The sequence below is a fragment of the Clarias gariepinus genome, chromosome 17, assembly GCF_024256425.1.
Source record: "Clarias gariepinus isolate MV-2021 ecotype Netherlands chromosome 17, CGAR_prim_01v2, whole genome shotgun sequence".
In the NCBI taxonomy this organism is placed as follows: domain Eukaryota; kingdom Metazoa; phylum Chordata; class Actinopteri; order Siluriformes; family Clariidae; genus Clarias; species Clarias gariepinus.
Window position 1 is genome coordinate 21,320,641 of NC_071116.1, and position 13,544 is coordinate 21,334,184.

General features: G+C 41.5%; 1 protein-coding gene across 2 annotated transcripts in view; it reads right to left on the reverse strand.

The window, feature by feature from the left end:
• Window positions 1-1,527: 1,527 nt before the first annotated feature.
• ror2 (receptor tyrosine kinase-like orphan receptor 2) overlaps window positions 1,528-13,544 on the reverse strand; it is a 72,766-nt gene continuing 60,749 nt past the window's right edge. Inside the window, exons 5-9 of one of the 2 annotated variants that reach the window (XM_053516437.1) lie at window positions 7,502-7,623; window positions 5,278-5,592; window positions 4,506-4,751; window positions 4,188-4,393; window positions 1,528-3,914 (exon numbers count right to left, since the gene is read on the reverse strand). In XM_053516437.1, coding sequence (XP_053372412.1) covers window positions 2,487-3,914; window positions 4,188-4,393; window positions 4,506-4,751; window positions 5,278-5,592; window positions 7,502-7,623 — 2,317 coding nt within the window. In that variant the 3' untranslated portion in view covers window positions 1,528-2,486. Of the gene's footprint in view, window positions 3,915-4,187; window positions 4,394-4,505; window positions 4,764-5,277; window positions 5,593-7,501; window positions 7,624-13,544 lie in introns of both variants that reach the window. The other variant, XM_053516436.1, reaches the window with a different exon arrangement.

A 13,544-nucleotide genomic window follows, 5' to 3' on the forward strand; every position in this document is an offset into this window, starting at 1 on the left:
CACGTATGCTCCATTCAAGCGCGTATGAGCGGCGCATGTAGGTGCGGCTCCTGCAGGACACCTGTAACCGGGCACGGTTTCGTTTAAAGAGAACGCTGCAGAGTTTGGGTATCGGTTCATGGGATGCGCATGACCCCATTTTCTCGCATATGAGACGGGGCTGTAGGCGTTTAAAGGAAAGTTTCCATCACCGGACGCGTGGACTCCGAGGTACCGGTCTGTCTGGTGCGTGTTTTCTACGGCCGCGGGAAAGCTGTGCATTCTAGGAAGAGCTGAACCGAGGTCGCACAGAGCGTAATGAGGCATGCGGCGCGCTCCAGGGAAGCTCACCAGGTAAGAGTCCCGTGACAGGCCCCAGACAGAGGAACAGTCATTTAGGGGATCGTAGGTAGTCTCTTTGCCAGCGCCGTGGTAGCTGATCGCCGAAAGCGCCGCCTTGAGTTCCTCGTTTTCTCGAAAGAGTTGCAGCGCGCGCTCTTCCAGGAGCCGCTCCTCCAGGCGCCGGCGCTCGCGCGACCTCTTGGCCGCCTCGTTGTTGCGGCTGCGCTTCATCCAGTAAGTGTCGTCTTTCAGCTCGTCCGGCGTGAACTCTCTTTTCCGACGTGTCGGGACGTTCGCCTTTACGCTCAAATCGCATTTGAATCCGTGATCGCAGTTCCAGGGGCACTCGTAAGCGTTCGCATCCCGCGCGGAACAGCACGCACTGGATGACATCGTGGCAGGAAAGGATATCGTCCACCTGATCACTTCATCTGATCTCCAGAGGCGAAGACGAGGCGCGTTTTAAACCGATCTTGGCAAAGTTTTTTTTTTTTTTTTTCATTAAAAAAAAGCGTATAGACCAAGGCAGGGGGTTAAACGTAGGTTTGTGTCACACTTCTTGCACGCCCACTGTGAGAACTTCACGTTCACCTTCATACACACCTTCATTAGCTCCTTTCTCCTGTAGTTTATGACTGTGTGAACAGGGACATTTCTTGCAATGTTAGACAAGTTATGTCAATCATGAGGATTTTTCTTTATCCCAGTCCATCCATCTAGGAACCTCTAAGGTCCAACTAGGGACTGCAGGCCAACGTTGATTACCATTCGATTTATTCCCAACCATAGGACCCACGGGTAATTTGGGAACGCCAATTAGACTTATCCGTATGTCTTTGGACTGTGGGAGGAAACCCACCAAGCACATACGACCCCAAGATGGGAATCGCACCCGGACCCTAAAGGTCCAAGGCGACAGTGCTAACCACTTGGCCATCGTGATGCCTTTTATCCTAGTGGCACTTCATTATTACTTAATGTTCTCACAATCTTCCTCATTAATTCTTTTATAATTGCCATGGAAATATTAACTATAATCACAACACAATGGTAATATGAAAAGCTGTATAAAATGAACGAATGATGCATCACTACCACCAATCATTTAGACTTCATATGTGCAGGTATCTGGAGTGGTTGAGAGCATTTGAAAATAGTATAATGTAGAGTTTTTTTGTTTGTTTGTTTTTTCAAAAACACAATACATTGTTTCACCTCTCGCTTTATTTGACACTCCCTCTTCACATACACAATATATGGTTACGTAATAACCGTTTGGTTTTTTTTAAAAAAAAGAAGCAAATATTTGGTTTTAAACTAATTTAAGTAATATCAATGGCTAAACAAAGTTATCTAAAAGAAGGACAAGGAAAATTATAATCAATTTCTTTAAGAAAATCAATGCTATAAATTACACTTCTTTACAACAGCGTTTCAACCTTAAAACAAGTATTTAAAAAAAATAACAAAAATCACATATTTTGGGGCCAACTTGCTTTTTCGAAATGTCTGGATAACGTGTAAGGCAGCTTAGCACTGAATATTGCATAGTGTTGAGTCTGTCAGTTAAAACCGGTGCTCTGTTATATTCACCCTGTGGCCACCTTTAGCAAGACATAATTAACATAAGCTTCAATGTAGTAAACACAGTAAATCCTGTTCTCATTCATTCTGAGAGTTAGATAAACATAAGGCACTCAGATTGCCTAACCATTCCTATGTAATTGTTTAAAGTAAAAAAAAAAAAAAATCAAAATGCTAGTCAAATGATTTGATGGCCGCAAACATCCATATAAAAAGATACAATGGTCCATGTTGCACAGCAACAGTAAGAACTCAAATTCTTCTGAATGGCTTTGCAACAAATTTAATAGAAAAAAAACACTGTCAGTGTGTCACATCAACAACCCACCGCCTGTCAAAAGGTGAGAATTTCGATTCTTCATTGCAGCCAAAAGCAGCATAAGCGTACTGCTGTCACCAGACCTAGAGGTATAGCCTCCAAAAGTAGAAATGTTGTTTTAGTGACTGCCAAATAACCCACAAATAACATTCAGTTTTTGTCACAAACAATGATTTCCCTTCACTGTGTGGTTAAGCTGGCAGAAGCTATAAAGTCACAATCAGAGAACAGCTCTTGCTGTCATTGGGTCCCAAAAGGCTGCCTATGCTTCTGAATGCAGCTCATTGACATCAATCTGTGGGCTGTCGTTGTCGCCGAGAAGCTCTGTCTCGGGGACGGATGTGTCATCATTATGCAGGCCATTCTGTGAAGCTCCATCAGCCATGTTGTCCTCAGCTGCCTTAGCATCCTCACTCAGCAGGCCGGTCTTCTCTGTGCCGGATGCATTGGATGGTGCTGTGGTGACGTAACCTGTGCTGGTGGAACCGCTGCCGCTGTGGTGTGAGCCTGCCTTAGGTACCATCTGTGGATGCATCTGTTGTGAGGGCATCTGCATAGGGATCTGCATGGGGTAGAAGTTCTGGAGGTATGGGTAGGCAGGCACAGGCTGGTAACCATTTACTGGGATGTAAAGTTGGGGTGGTACCATAGGCCTCATCTGGCCCTTCATAGGCATAAACTGCGGCTGTGGGAATGGGGAGGTCTTCTTGGGAGTGACGTAGCGAGCAGCACTGATATTGCTGACAGGGCTTGTGCTCAGAGAGCTGGTTTGGGTGGTGTTGCTCGCCCCAGATGTTTGCGCTGAGCTATTGTAATTGGACAAGCTTTCCCATGTGCGCAAGCGTGCATGAATGTCCTTGAAGCGTGGCCGGCGCGCTGGGAATTCATTCCAGCATTCCAGCATTAGCGTGTAGATCCAGGATGGGCAGTCATCAGGGCAGGACAGGACTTGTCTGTTACGTACCATTTCAATTACATCTTGGTTGGAGTAGCCACAGTAGGGCTGCAAGCCATAGCTGAAGATCTCCCACAACACCACGCCATAAGACCAGATGTCAGAATCAGTGGAGAATTTGCCGTACATTATGGCCTCTGGCGACATCCAGCGGATAGGAAAGGGACTGTTTCCCATCAGCTTGTAGTAGTCAGCAGAGTAGACCTCACGGAACAGCCCAAGATCAAGAATCTTTACGTTGAGTTTGTCACAGACTAGAATGTTTCGGGCAGCCAGATCTTTGTGGACGACATGGTGACTGGACAGATACTCCATCCCTGCTGCCACCTGAGTGACAATGTGCAGAAAGTCCGCCTGTTCAAGAGCCGACTTGACTGTTTTGTCATCATCAGAGCTGCCAACGTCAGAGTGGGGTGAGCGCATAACCAGGAACTCATGGAGGTCACCGTGACCCGAGTAGCTGAAAATCATGCTCATGGGCTGTTCTTTGATCACCACGCCCAGAAGGCACACAATGTTTGGGTGCTGGAGACGGGAACGGAGCGTAGCCTCATGACGGAACTCTTCTTGCAGTGTTCCCTCATCTTTGTCTTTGACAGTCTTGATGGCCACCACTTGGGTCTGTTCTCCTGGTGCTGTGCCGTAGAGGTGACCTTTGTAGACTTTCCCAAAGCGGTCTTCACCAAGTTCCTCCATAAAGCGTACAGCAGATAGGTTAACTTCTCTGAGTTTTCCCTAACAGAAAAAAAAAACATACGGATTTACATATTATTGAAGGATGTAACTTTGGTATAATAAAACGAAATGTAAGTGAAGATGTTACCAACACATTGACCTAGTGTAGGTCAATGTGTTTTAAATGGTGTTTTAAATGGTGTTAAAGGTGAAAAATACTATTGCATGAGAATGAGTTGCTTCTCACGGTCATTACAGAATATGACTGATTATCTATTAAGCTTGGTTTTAGAATAACAAAATCACACCTAGTCAAACTGCTGAAAGTAATACCTGATGCTTGTGCTGGTTAAGGAGTGGCATCTCCATGTCCTGACTGGGAGAGGCAGCAAGTTGCCGACGAGGGGGAGTGTCGATCGACTCCTTTTGCTTGTTACGGCACATGCACACCAGGAAGAACAAGCAGGCGATGACTAATGGGATGGCGATACTGGGGATGAGGATGTACAATACCTCCTTCTTCATGCTTTCAGGCGGCTCTGAATTTGGAAACAATTAATATAGCTTGATATCTAGCTGAACAGAAGTCTTTACTATGTGGACACATTACAGTTTTTCCGTTTATTAATCATGAGGGAAAGTTCTACTTACTGCATGGGCGAACATCACAGAGGTCAGCCCTCACATGGGGATCGAGAGTAAAACACCATGGAGCCTCCATTTGTCCTCCCGGGTTCCTGCAGAAATTGTGCCCACCTCGGAGCTCTGGGTACTCAATCGGTGTCAGATGATGGCTGTGGGGGTACTGAGTATTCCAGGGCTGGCACTGGTGGCCAGACTTTGTTTTACTGACAATTCCTCTGTAATTGGCCCCGCTATCATTGTAGCAGCTGTGATCTGGGGGAGAATCTTTCACAAGGATTTAAAATTAGGAAGCAGAAATGTACAAAAAAAAAGAATCATCATCCAATTAGATGATGCAAAACAAACTAGTAAAAAAAAAAAAAAAGACATTTCACATGTAAGACCACTAGAGGGCCCTCTTGATTCATAACATTAATTGTCATACTCATGATTAGGCATTTTTCTTGCTCATAACAGCTCACCAAACCCTAAACAATGTGATTTAAACAATATGAGCTATTCTTAATATAGTACTACTGAAAATTTCTAGACAGTCCACATATTTCTTCTGCTTCTACATCCAACCCCAGTAATCCAGGTAATCTGAGTTACACATGTCTTGGGTAATGTAAAATGTGAAACAGAACAAAAATGCAAACCATCTCCAAGTTTGGACTGGTTTGGAAATCTTTGCTTCAATGCACAGGCATTTAATTATGGTATGCACAACAAAGAGCTTACTGTCAACACCAAACACCAAACAAAAACAGTGCCCATAAATTATGGCATGTCCACCTACATGTCTCCAGACGGTTGTTGGGCACTCCAATGCGCATGCAGCTGGCAGCATCTGGCGAGCCTGGGTGAGGAAGCAGATGGCAGTTGGGCAGCTCCAGCTGCATAAGGATTAGTGGATTGGAGCGGGCGATGGTGTACTCGGCACGGCACAGGTCGTTCTCAAGTGCCTCGCACTCGTCCCTGCAGAGCTGCCGCTGCTGAGGGCCCCTCGTGCCTTCCTCGCACAGTGGGAAGACGTAGTGGCAAAATGAGGGGATGGCAAACTGTGAACACTGATCTGAGAGTTGGGTGGAGGTGCCAATCATGGTTAATGCAGCTAGGGGTGAGGGGGAAAAAAAAGAGAAAAGAGGTGAGGCAAAGACTCAGGTGCACATGTAACTGCATATTTAAGTAACAAACAATACTGGGTGGTGTTAAATGTGAGCTCAGGTTCAATACACACAAAAGACTCAAGAGGTCTATAAGAGTTTCTAGTAACCAGTTAATTACCACCACCAATACAGTTTTAGTGCTTTAGTTGACATGCATATGTTTTTAAATGCTCATAAAACTGGGCAGCACAGTGGTGCAGTGGTTAGCACTGTCGTCTTGCACCTCCAGGGTCGGGTTAGATTTCGGTCCAGGCTCGATTCCCACCTCTGGGTACTCTGGTTTCCTCCCACAGTCCAAAGATATGCAGGTTAGGCTAATTGACGTTCCCAAATTGCCCGTAGTGTGTGAATGAGTGTGTAAACGTGTGTGTGCCCTGCGATGTATTAGCACCCTGTCCAGGGTTTACCCTGCCTTGTGCCCTAAGCCTCCTGGGACAGGCTCTAGGTCCCGAGTCTGAGTGAGTGAGTGAGTGAGTGTACACTACTGTCAATGCAAAATCCCCAGCCACTGGATGCAGTGCTGGTACCAAGCCCGGATAAAAATGGAAGCGTTGCATCAGAAAGAGTAATCGCGTAAACCTGTGCCAAGCTTGTGTGCAGATCGGCGGTCCACTGTGGCGACCCCTTGCTGGGAGCAGCCGAAAGACCCACAACAACAATATTGAGAAATATTTTTTTCCCAAAGAGCCAGACTTTCTTTTATTTTGAGTTATTTTGTTTGGAATCTTTCAAGCATAAAAAAAAACATATAACTTAAAGCATGAACCGGTGAGAACCAGGTGCAGATGATTACAGATAATTAGGCGGGTGAATAGTATACTGCTGAGTGGTTGGAACAGACGAGAGGGGAAATGAGGCTGCTGCTGATGTTGTTACATAAACTATTTTGCACTTTGCAGCCTGTTTCCATCTCTTTAATTTAATATGCATTATTTAGTTGTATTTAATATAAATTTTATATATAATTTTTGCCCATAAATATTTGTTAATCAGTTTGGGCTTATAATTAATGATAATACATTCATGATGTCTTGTGGACCCTCTCGAACATTTACAGAAGCAAAATCATTTTTCTTCACATCAGTTATGCGAAGGAGAATACGGAAACATAGGAAAATAGTTTTATAAGTCTCAGATTTTAAAACCACAGTATCTTCAGTTTAGTGAGATTACATGTAAATATAAGTAATTACATTACATGAGAGACATTTCCTGAGTGGAAGAAGGAACCAAATCATACTTGGCTAAGGAATCTTAGAAGAGGAAAATTCTTAACAGATATATAGTATTTCAGCTAAATCATTTAATACTGATACTTGATTGTAAAATTAAACTAATAATGTGTAATTTCCTGTCCTTATGTTTTCTTTACAAAAACTGTTCTTAAACAAACCTGGCACTGGATGCCTAAACTGGACAAAAATGTATTTTAATCTGTTCAACATGGATGTTCAGAAATGCTCTACACGAGATCATTCTCAGCATTTTTTTTTCTTCACTAGGTATACTTTTAAATAATAAGGTATATAAAACTCCTACGTGTAATACATTCCATATGTCTCTGCATGAGAGGTTACACATGCTGCATATAAGACCAACAGACGGTGTAAAGTGCAAGGCTAGTATGGCAGCAATTCCTGGGGGAAGAAACAACTGGAATGTTTATCTAAATCAGACAAAATGACTCGCTGAGAACTGACAATGTTTCTATGAGTCACCAAAGGAACCTAAATTGAGAACCGCTTTGAACGTGATGTGAGATAAGGAGAAAGCAACTTCCAGCTGGTGAATGTAAGAGACGATGTTAAAATGGAATGGTCAGCACTAAAAAAAAATGACCTGTGATGCGCTTACCCGTGATACGGTTCTCACTTTCCCCTTGCATCTGCAGAGACTCTACGTAGATGCTCCTGTTCCCAATAAATCGTGCACATGCGATGCCTCGGTACGGCTGGCAGAAACCCTTCTCGTGAGTCCTGTGAAACAAGAGACGCTTAGTAAACCAATATGTGGTATTCTTCGAAATATCTTACGACGAACATGTTAACAGTTTTTCTCTCTTATACATGCTTTACTCAGGTCCTTTAATCAGATTGGGGTATAACAGAAGACCAAAAACATGAATAATGATGATAATAATAATATTATATAATATTATGTAAAAAAAAAAAAAAAAAAGTTTAGAATCAAATTTTTAGTATCAGATCAGTATTAAGATTCAGTATTAAAAGACTCATATTTCTTGGCAGCATGACACAGTAATCGTAATATGTTCCAGATGGGCAGGCTCACTTTTGGGTTCCACACCGAATCCCAGAACTGACCACAGCTATGCTTAATCGTAATAAACCCAAAACATCAGTATCATATTTGCCAGCAGCAAAAAACAGACATGCAAGAGTTGATTATCAGCATCAGCCCATTTAAACACGAGTATCCCTGCAGAGCGGAACATGAACTACTACATCCAAAGCTGCGGATTTCAACCTCAGCAAGGGATCCGTGGACTCGCTGACTTTTTTTTTCTTTTTTAATCCCAACATTAGGAACAAATCCTAGTTCTCAAACATACTAAACTACAGATTTCTTTGTCATTAGTTTGAATGTGGAAAATGTCCACAAACACCATATATTTAGTGATTAGTAAACGTTTTCCATGAAATTTAACTTCATGCTCATGAACTCCAACATCCCATGTTTCCCCAATAAGGATGAAAAGGTTTCATTGATGCACCCCAATGACTCACTGCAGAGGCTCGGTCTTGGAATACAACACGTCTGTTATGTGAAACAACTGGCACACCCAGTACTCTAATGACAAAGTCAGTAGAGCGAAAGTGCTTGCAGTGGAAAACACAAAAGGATTTTCCACACGGGGCAGGAGCACGTGCCCACACGTGTGCACTTTCTCAGCAACATGACGTGCATGCTTAAAACCTTTATACAACAGCACTGTTGAATAAATGAACCTGATTAGTGAGAAGAAGAAAAAATCAAGACCTTCTAAGACACCATATGGAGTGAAATTCTCTTCCTCACATTTAAAGCACTTGGTAATTTTACTCCCCCCAGTGTTTCTCAGAGCTTGTACAGTTCTACACCCCCTCTCACACTCTTCATCAAAGCTCCTTGTTACACCTCAATGCCCGTCCGCCTGACCAACATGGGCTCTAGAGCCTTTAGCCGTACTGCTCATCGCCTCTGGAATAAAACTTAAGACCCATTCATACAGAATCACTTATCCTACATGATGTAAGGCTTAAATCTCTATTTAAATCCCCATTTGGTTTGAGATGTTTTACATGATGACACTATCTCGTTTCACTTAATATTGTTTAATACCACTTACTACTTAATGTTATCTTTGTTATTAATGTTATCTTTTGTTTGAATTGGAGGGGAATCTTGGGTGACCAGAAATGTGCCTATTTAAATAAAATGCATTATTATTATTATTATTATTATTATTATTATTAACAGTGGTTTATTTAAAAGCGTTCCTCTGATGTGGTGTTATTTCTATAGTCACAAATAGTCACTTCACAAAGGATTTGTAAGCAGAGGTAATTCGAGAGTCTGTTGGAGCCCCAGGCAAAAACTTGCAGTGGGCCTCTTCAACCAGCATTCATCACCATTATCTTATAAATAATAGGTAAGCTTGTCAGCCCTTGGGGGCCACCTACTGGCCGGGGGCCACAAGCAGTCGCCTACCTTGCTTGTTGACATGCAGAACCTCTGTTAGTAAGGTAGATACTGCATAAACCATACTTAAAGGCTATATAAAAACCACAGAGACAGAGGATTGTGCAGACTAGAAGAGTCACATTATCAGCAACCAAATCCTTTTTTTTTTCCTATAAGGATCTAAATTGCATTTTAGAACATGCAACTATAAATGGTTATAAAAAGTGCAACATATTTACAAAAATAAATAAATAAAACAGTCAGGGACATCCAGCTATGGGAACATTTTAAGGTGGCAACGGCACCACGTGTATCGCTCAGTCATGCCTTTTTTTCCTCATCGCCGTCCCATTGTGTTTTATTCCGTGCTTAATCGACTCTCTGGCACGGCAGAGTTTGGAATGTGAAAGTTGTATAAGAGCTGTTTGAATAAATTAGATTACTACGGGATGCTTGGAATGCATTTAACTGATTTGCTGTAGAAGGTTTGTTGCATCACTCGCTGCCTGTGAAGACAGCAGAACCAGAAATGTTAGAAAAGGCCGATTCTGATACGCTCATGGTCGTTCAATCATTCTGTGTACCAAACTCCTGATAGATGTAGGACAGTAGTAATGTCTTCAGTGTCTTTACGTGTAATGACCGCGTATCCCTGCAGCACTCAGTGGCTTTTTTTCGACTGACGTATGCATGTTTGTGGGTTTTGATTGGAGCTATTCAGTCCAACTGGTCACTGAACTGACTTTTGGGTTAGCTGTTTTTGTCATTATCGTGGATGAAATCGATCTGCACTGATGGACATGAATAGCAGCTGAAATTGGGTAGAATTTACAGAAATATATACAAACTGTCTGTTATAACACTCCAGTCTTGGCAGGGACTGGCTTAACAGCGTCACACCATGAATTTCATTTTGGTATAATGTAGAATAAACACATCAGCTCTGTGAGGTTTCCCCCGTCATGAATTCCCGAACCACACATAATTAATATGAAAGAGAGTTTAAGATAAATTATTGTAACAAATATTGTAGACACAATAAACTTCTCTTACTCTTACTCATCGTCTGTACCGCTTTATCCTGTATACAGGTTCGCGGGGGGCCTGAAGCCTATCCCAGGAGACTTAGGGCATGTGGTAGGGTACACCATGGATAGGGTGCCAATCCATTGCAGGGCACAAACTTACTCACACTTCCTTATTGGGCAGTGGTGGCTCAGAGGGCTAAGGCAGTGAGTTACTGATCAGAAGATCGGTGGTTCAATCCCCAGCTCCACCAGGTTGCCACTGTTGGGCCCTTGAGCAAGGCTCTTAACCCCATCTGCTCCCGGGGCGCTGCATCATGGCTGACCCTGCGCTCTGACCCCAGTTACGCTGGGATATGCGAAGAAGGAATTTCACTGTGCTGTAACGTATATGTGACAAATAAAGGCTTAACTTATTGGGAACACCAATTAGCCTTAATGTTTTTGGATTGTGAGACGAAACCAGAGGAAACCCACCAAGCAACATGCAAACACCATGCACACAGACCCAAGGAATGGCGTGAATCGAACCCGGACCCTGGAGGTGCAAGGCGACCTCAAGGCGACAGTGCTGCTCTACAACGAACTTGCAATTTTTAATCTTGCAACTGGTTCCATCCTCTTTTCTCAAGCTCAGAAACAACCGATCTCCGACACACATTGGACTTATTAGACTTTGCATAAACGACGAGGGAAGTGCGCATCAAAGAAAGAAAGAAAAAAAAACATTTTTTAAACTGCCACATCCTCTCTTATCCTATTTCAAAGCCAAATGTGTAAATTGATATTGTGCTTGTGTGATTTTTATTATAATTTTTTTAAAACCCTTTTTTTCCCACAAACTAGCCTTGCACAATTCACATTGCGTTTTGCTCAAGTCTCAGCATGCTGTAATGCCAAAGGAGCTGTTAATGTCCAAAACGGCCTGGTCCTGCTCACATCAATATCACATATGGTTACAATTTTACTGCAGTCTAAAGTGACTGGAAGGAATTTTGCCTTTCCAAAAATGTCTAACGGCTTCAGCTTAACAAGATTTAGATTTACTTCCTACTTCTTTCGGTTAAAAAAATATGATACTGGGTAAGAACAAACCTGCATAAACAGAAAACGGACCGAAGAACTGGAGTTGTGTCTGAGCACCAAAGGTCATGAATTCACAAGCTGTGTTTAAAGCCCTAGGATTAGTTACTTAGTTTTTTACTTCCTGCGAATTTTGACGTCATGTTTTTTTTTTCCATTTTCTTTATCCATCTTCAAAATTAATTCATAATTAATGAAATATTTTATTTAAATAATTATTATTTTATGTTTAAAGTTAGACCTTCATGTTTTTACGTTTCAACATGAACAGCTACTGATTTTTAACTGTCTTATGTATGCCGTTCTGTTTGCATGTCTGTTTGCAGGAAAATTATGGGTTTAACTGCAGTTGTTTATTTAGCACAAAATTCGAAACCTCTTTTTGCAAAAAAAAGGGCTTTCATGTGGTCGTTACACGTAATCTCATGTCTCAAAGCTCATCTAGTGAGTTACCCATTTGATCCTAAATTAAATTAAATCTCTACCAATTACTCTCCTCACTGAAAGTAATATAATTCTTCCAGACCCTATATTTACGCAAAGCGATTTCGGGTCGTTCTGCTTCAAAGGACAAAGACGCTTTGTGACTTCACAAAACAGCAGAACACTTTGGATCATGTTTATGATCATATCAAATGCTGATTGCAGGCATTTTTCATAACATAAAGATCCTATGAGAACACAGAAGAACATAGCTAACAAGTCCCGGGAGACTCCTTTTAAATAGCAAAACTGACTATTCAGAATTATGCCAGAGGACACAAAGATTTGACACAGAGCCCTGAACCATGTCACGTCTTTGGCAGGAACCCGATGTGAAGAGCCAGACTTTACTCTTGAGGTCTGGTCTTGAAGGAAGGTAGAAAAACAGAGGAGGTGTTGTGTGAGGAACACAAGCACGCTGCAACGCTTCTACCTGCTGAGGTCCGACACTCATCAGGTCCCTCCCACTACTGCAAATCAGGGACAATGTCCTCATTCAGGAAGCTGACAGAATCCTAGGCGTCTCGGCAACAAGAGCACGTCGTCTGCTCAAAGATCCTTGTTATGTCTGAGAATTGTTTGACCAAATTAATCAAATAGGTTTTTGAAAAAAAGAACAGCTTTGATGCGTATTATCAGAAGGAATGTTGGTGCTTGCTGTATTAATAAAATCGCTACATGATTGTTTTTTAAAGAGCAAAAGATCGAAAGATCTTTAAGACATTCCACGTGCTGCAATCTAAGAATACCTTAATTCTTCACGGCAAATTTATTTCTATTTATAGCAAAAAAGAAAAAAAAATAGATTAGATTTAAGTGTATGCCAAGAAAATAAATGTTAAGCCTTTATAGGGCAGTAATAAAAATCCAATTTGTATGTTGCAATGTCAGTGACATTAACAGATATGCTTGTCACCTATTTAGAGTAGTACTTCTTTTTCTCCAAAAAGTGCGTATATACGTAGACAGCCCAAAAAATATATGACATGCACTTCAGGAAAAGAAAAATTGTATGATGTATATTAGATTAATATAATATGAATAATATTATTATCATATTACACACATATACAGTATATACAAATATATATATATATATATATATATATATATATATATATATATATATATATATACACAAATAAATAAATAAATAAATAAATAAATATATATGCAGGAATCATTTTTTAATGATTATTTTCTACAAATATGTGTTTTTGTGAAGTTACCAAACATGCTTCTTCACCTGATTAAGGGTTAAATAAAAATCTGTTTTCATGTTTTTGTATTTTCTATTTTTTCATGAAAAATGAATGACAGCAACATACACAGATCAAAAAAATATGCACGTAAATAGATTACAAAAAAAAAGAAAGAACTAGGCTGTGATTGATCCAAGTGGCAAACAGCCTAGTCAGGCTCTGACTGACAGAGACCAGATGGTAACACTGATGCCAACTGATGCCTGATCTGCAATATCTGAGTAGAACCATGTGTCGTTAAGCTAACTCAAACATCACTATACACTGAGCGAGATCCTTGCTAGGCCGGGCACCCAACTGGGCAGTTTAAACAGAATCTCTATCCAGAAACTCTGAGAGCAATTGCAAGGATACAAGCAA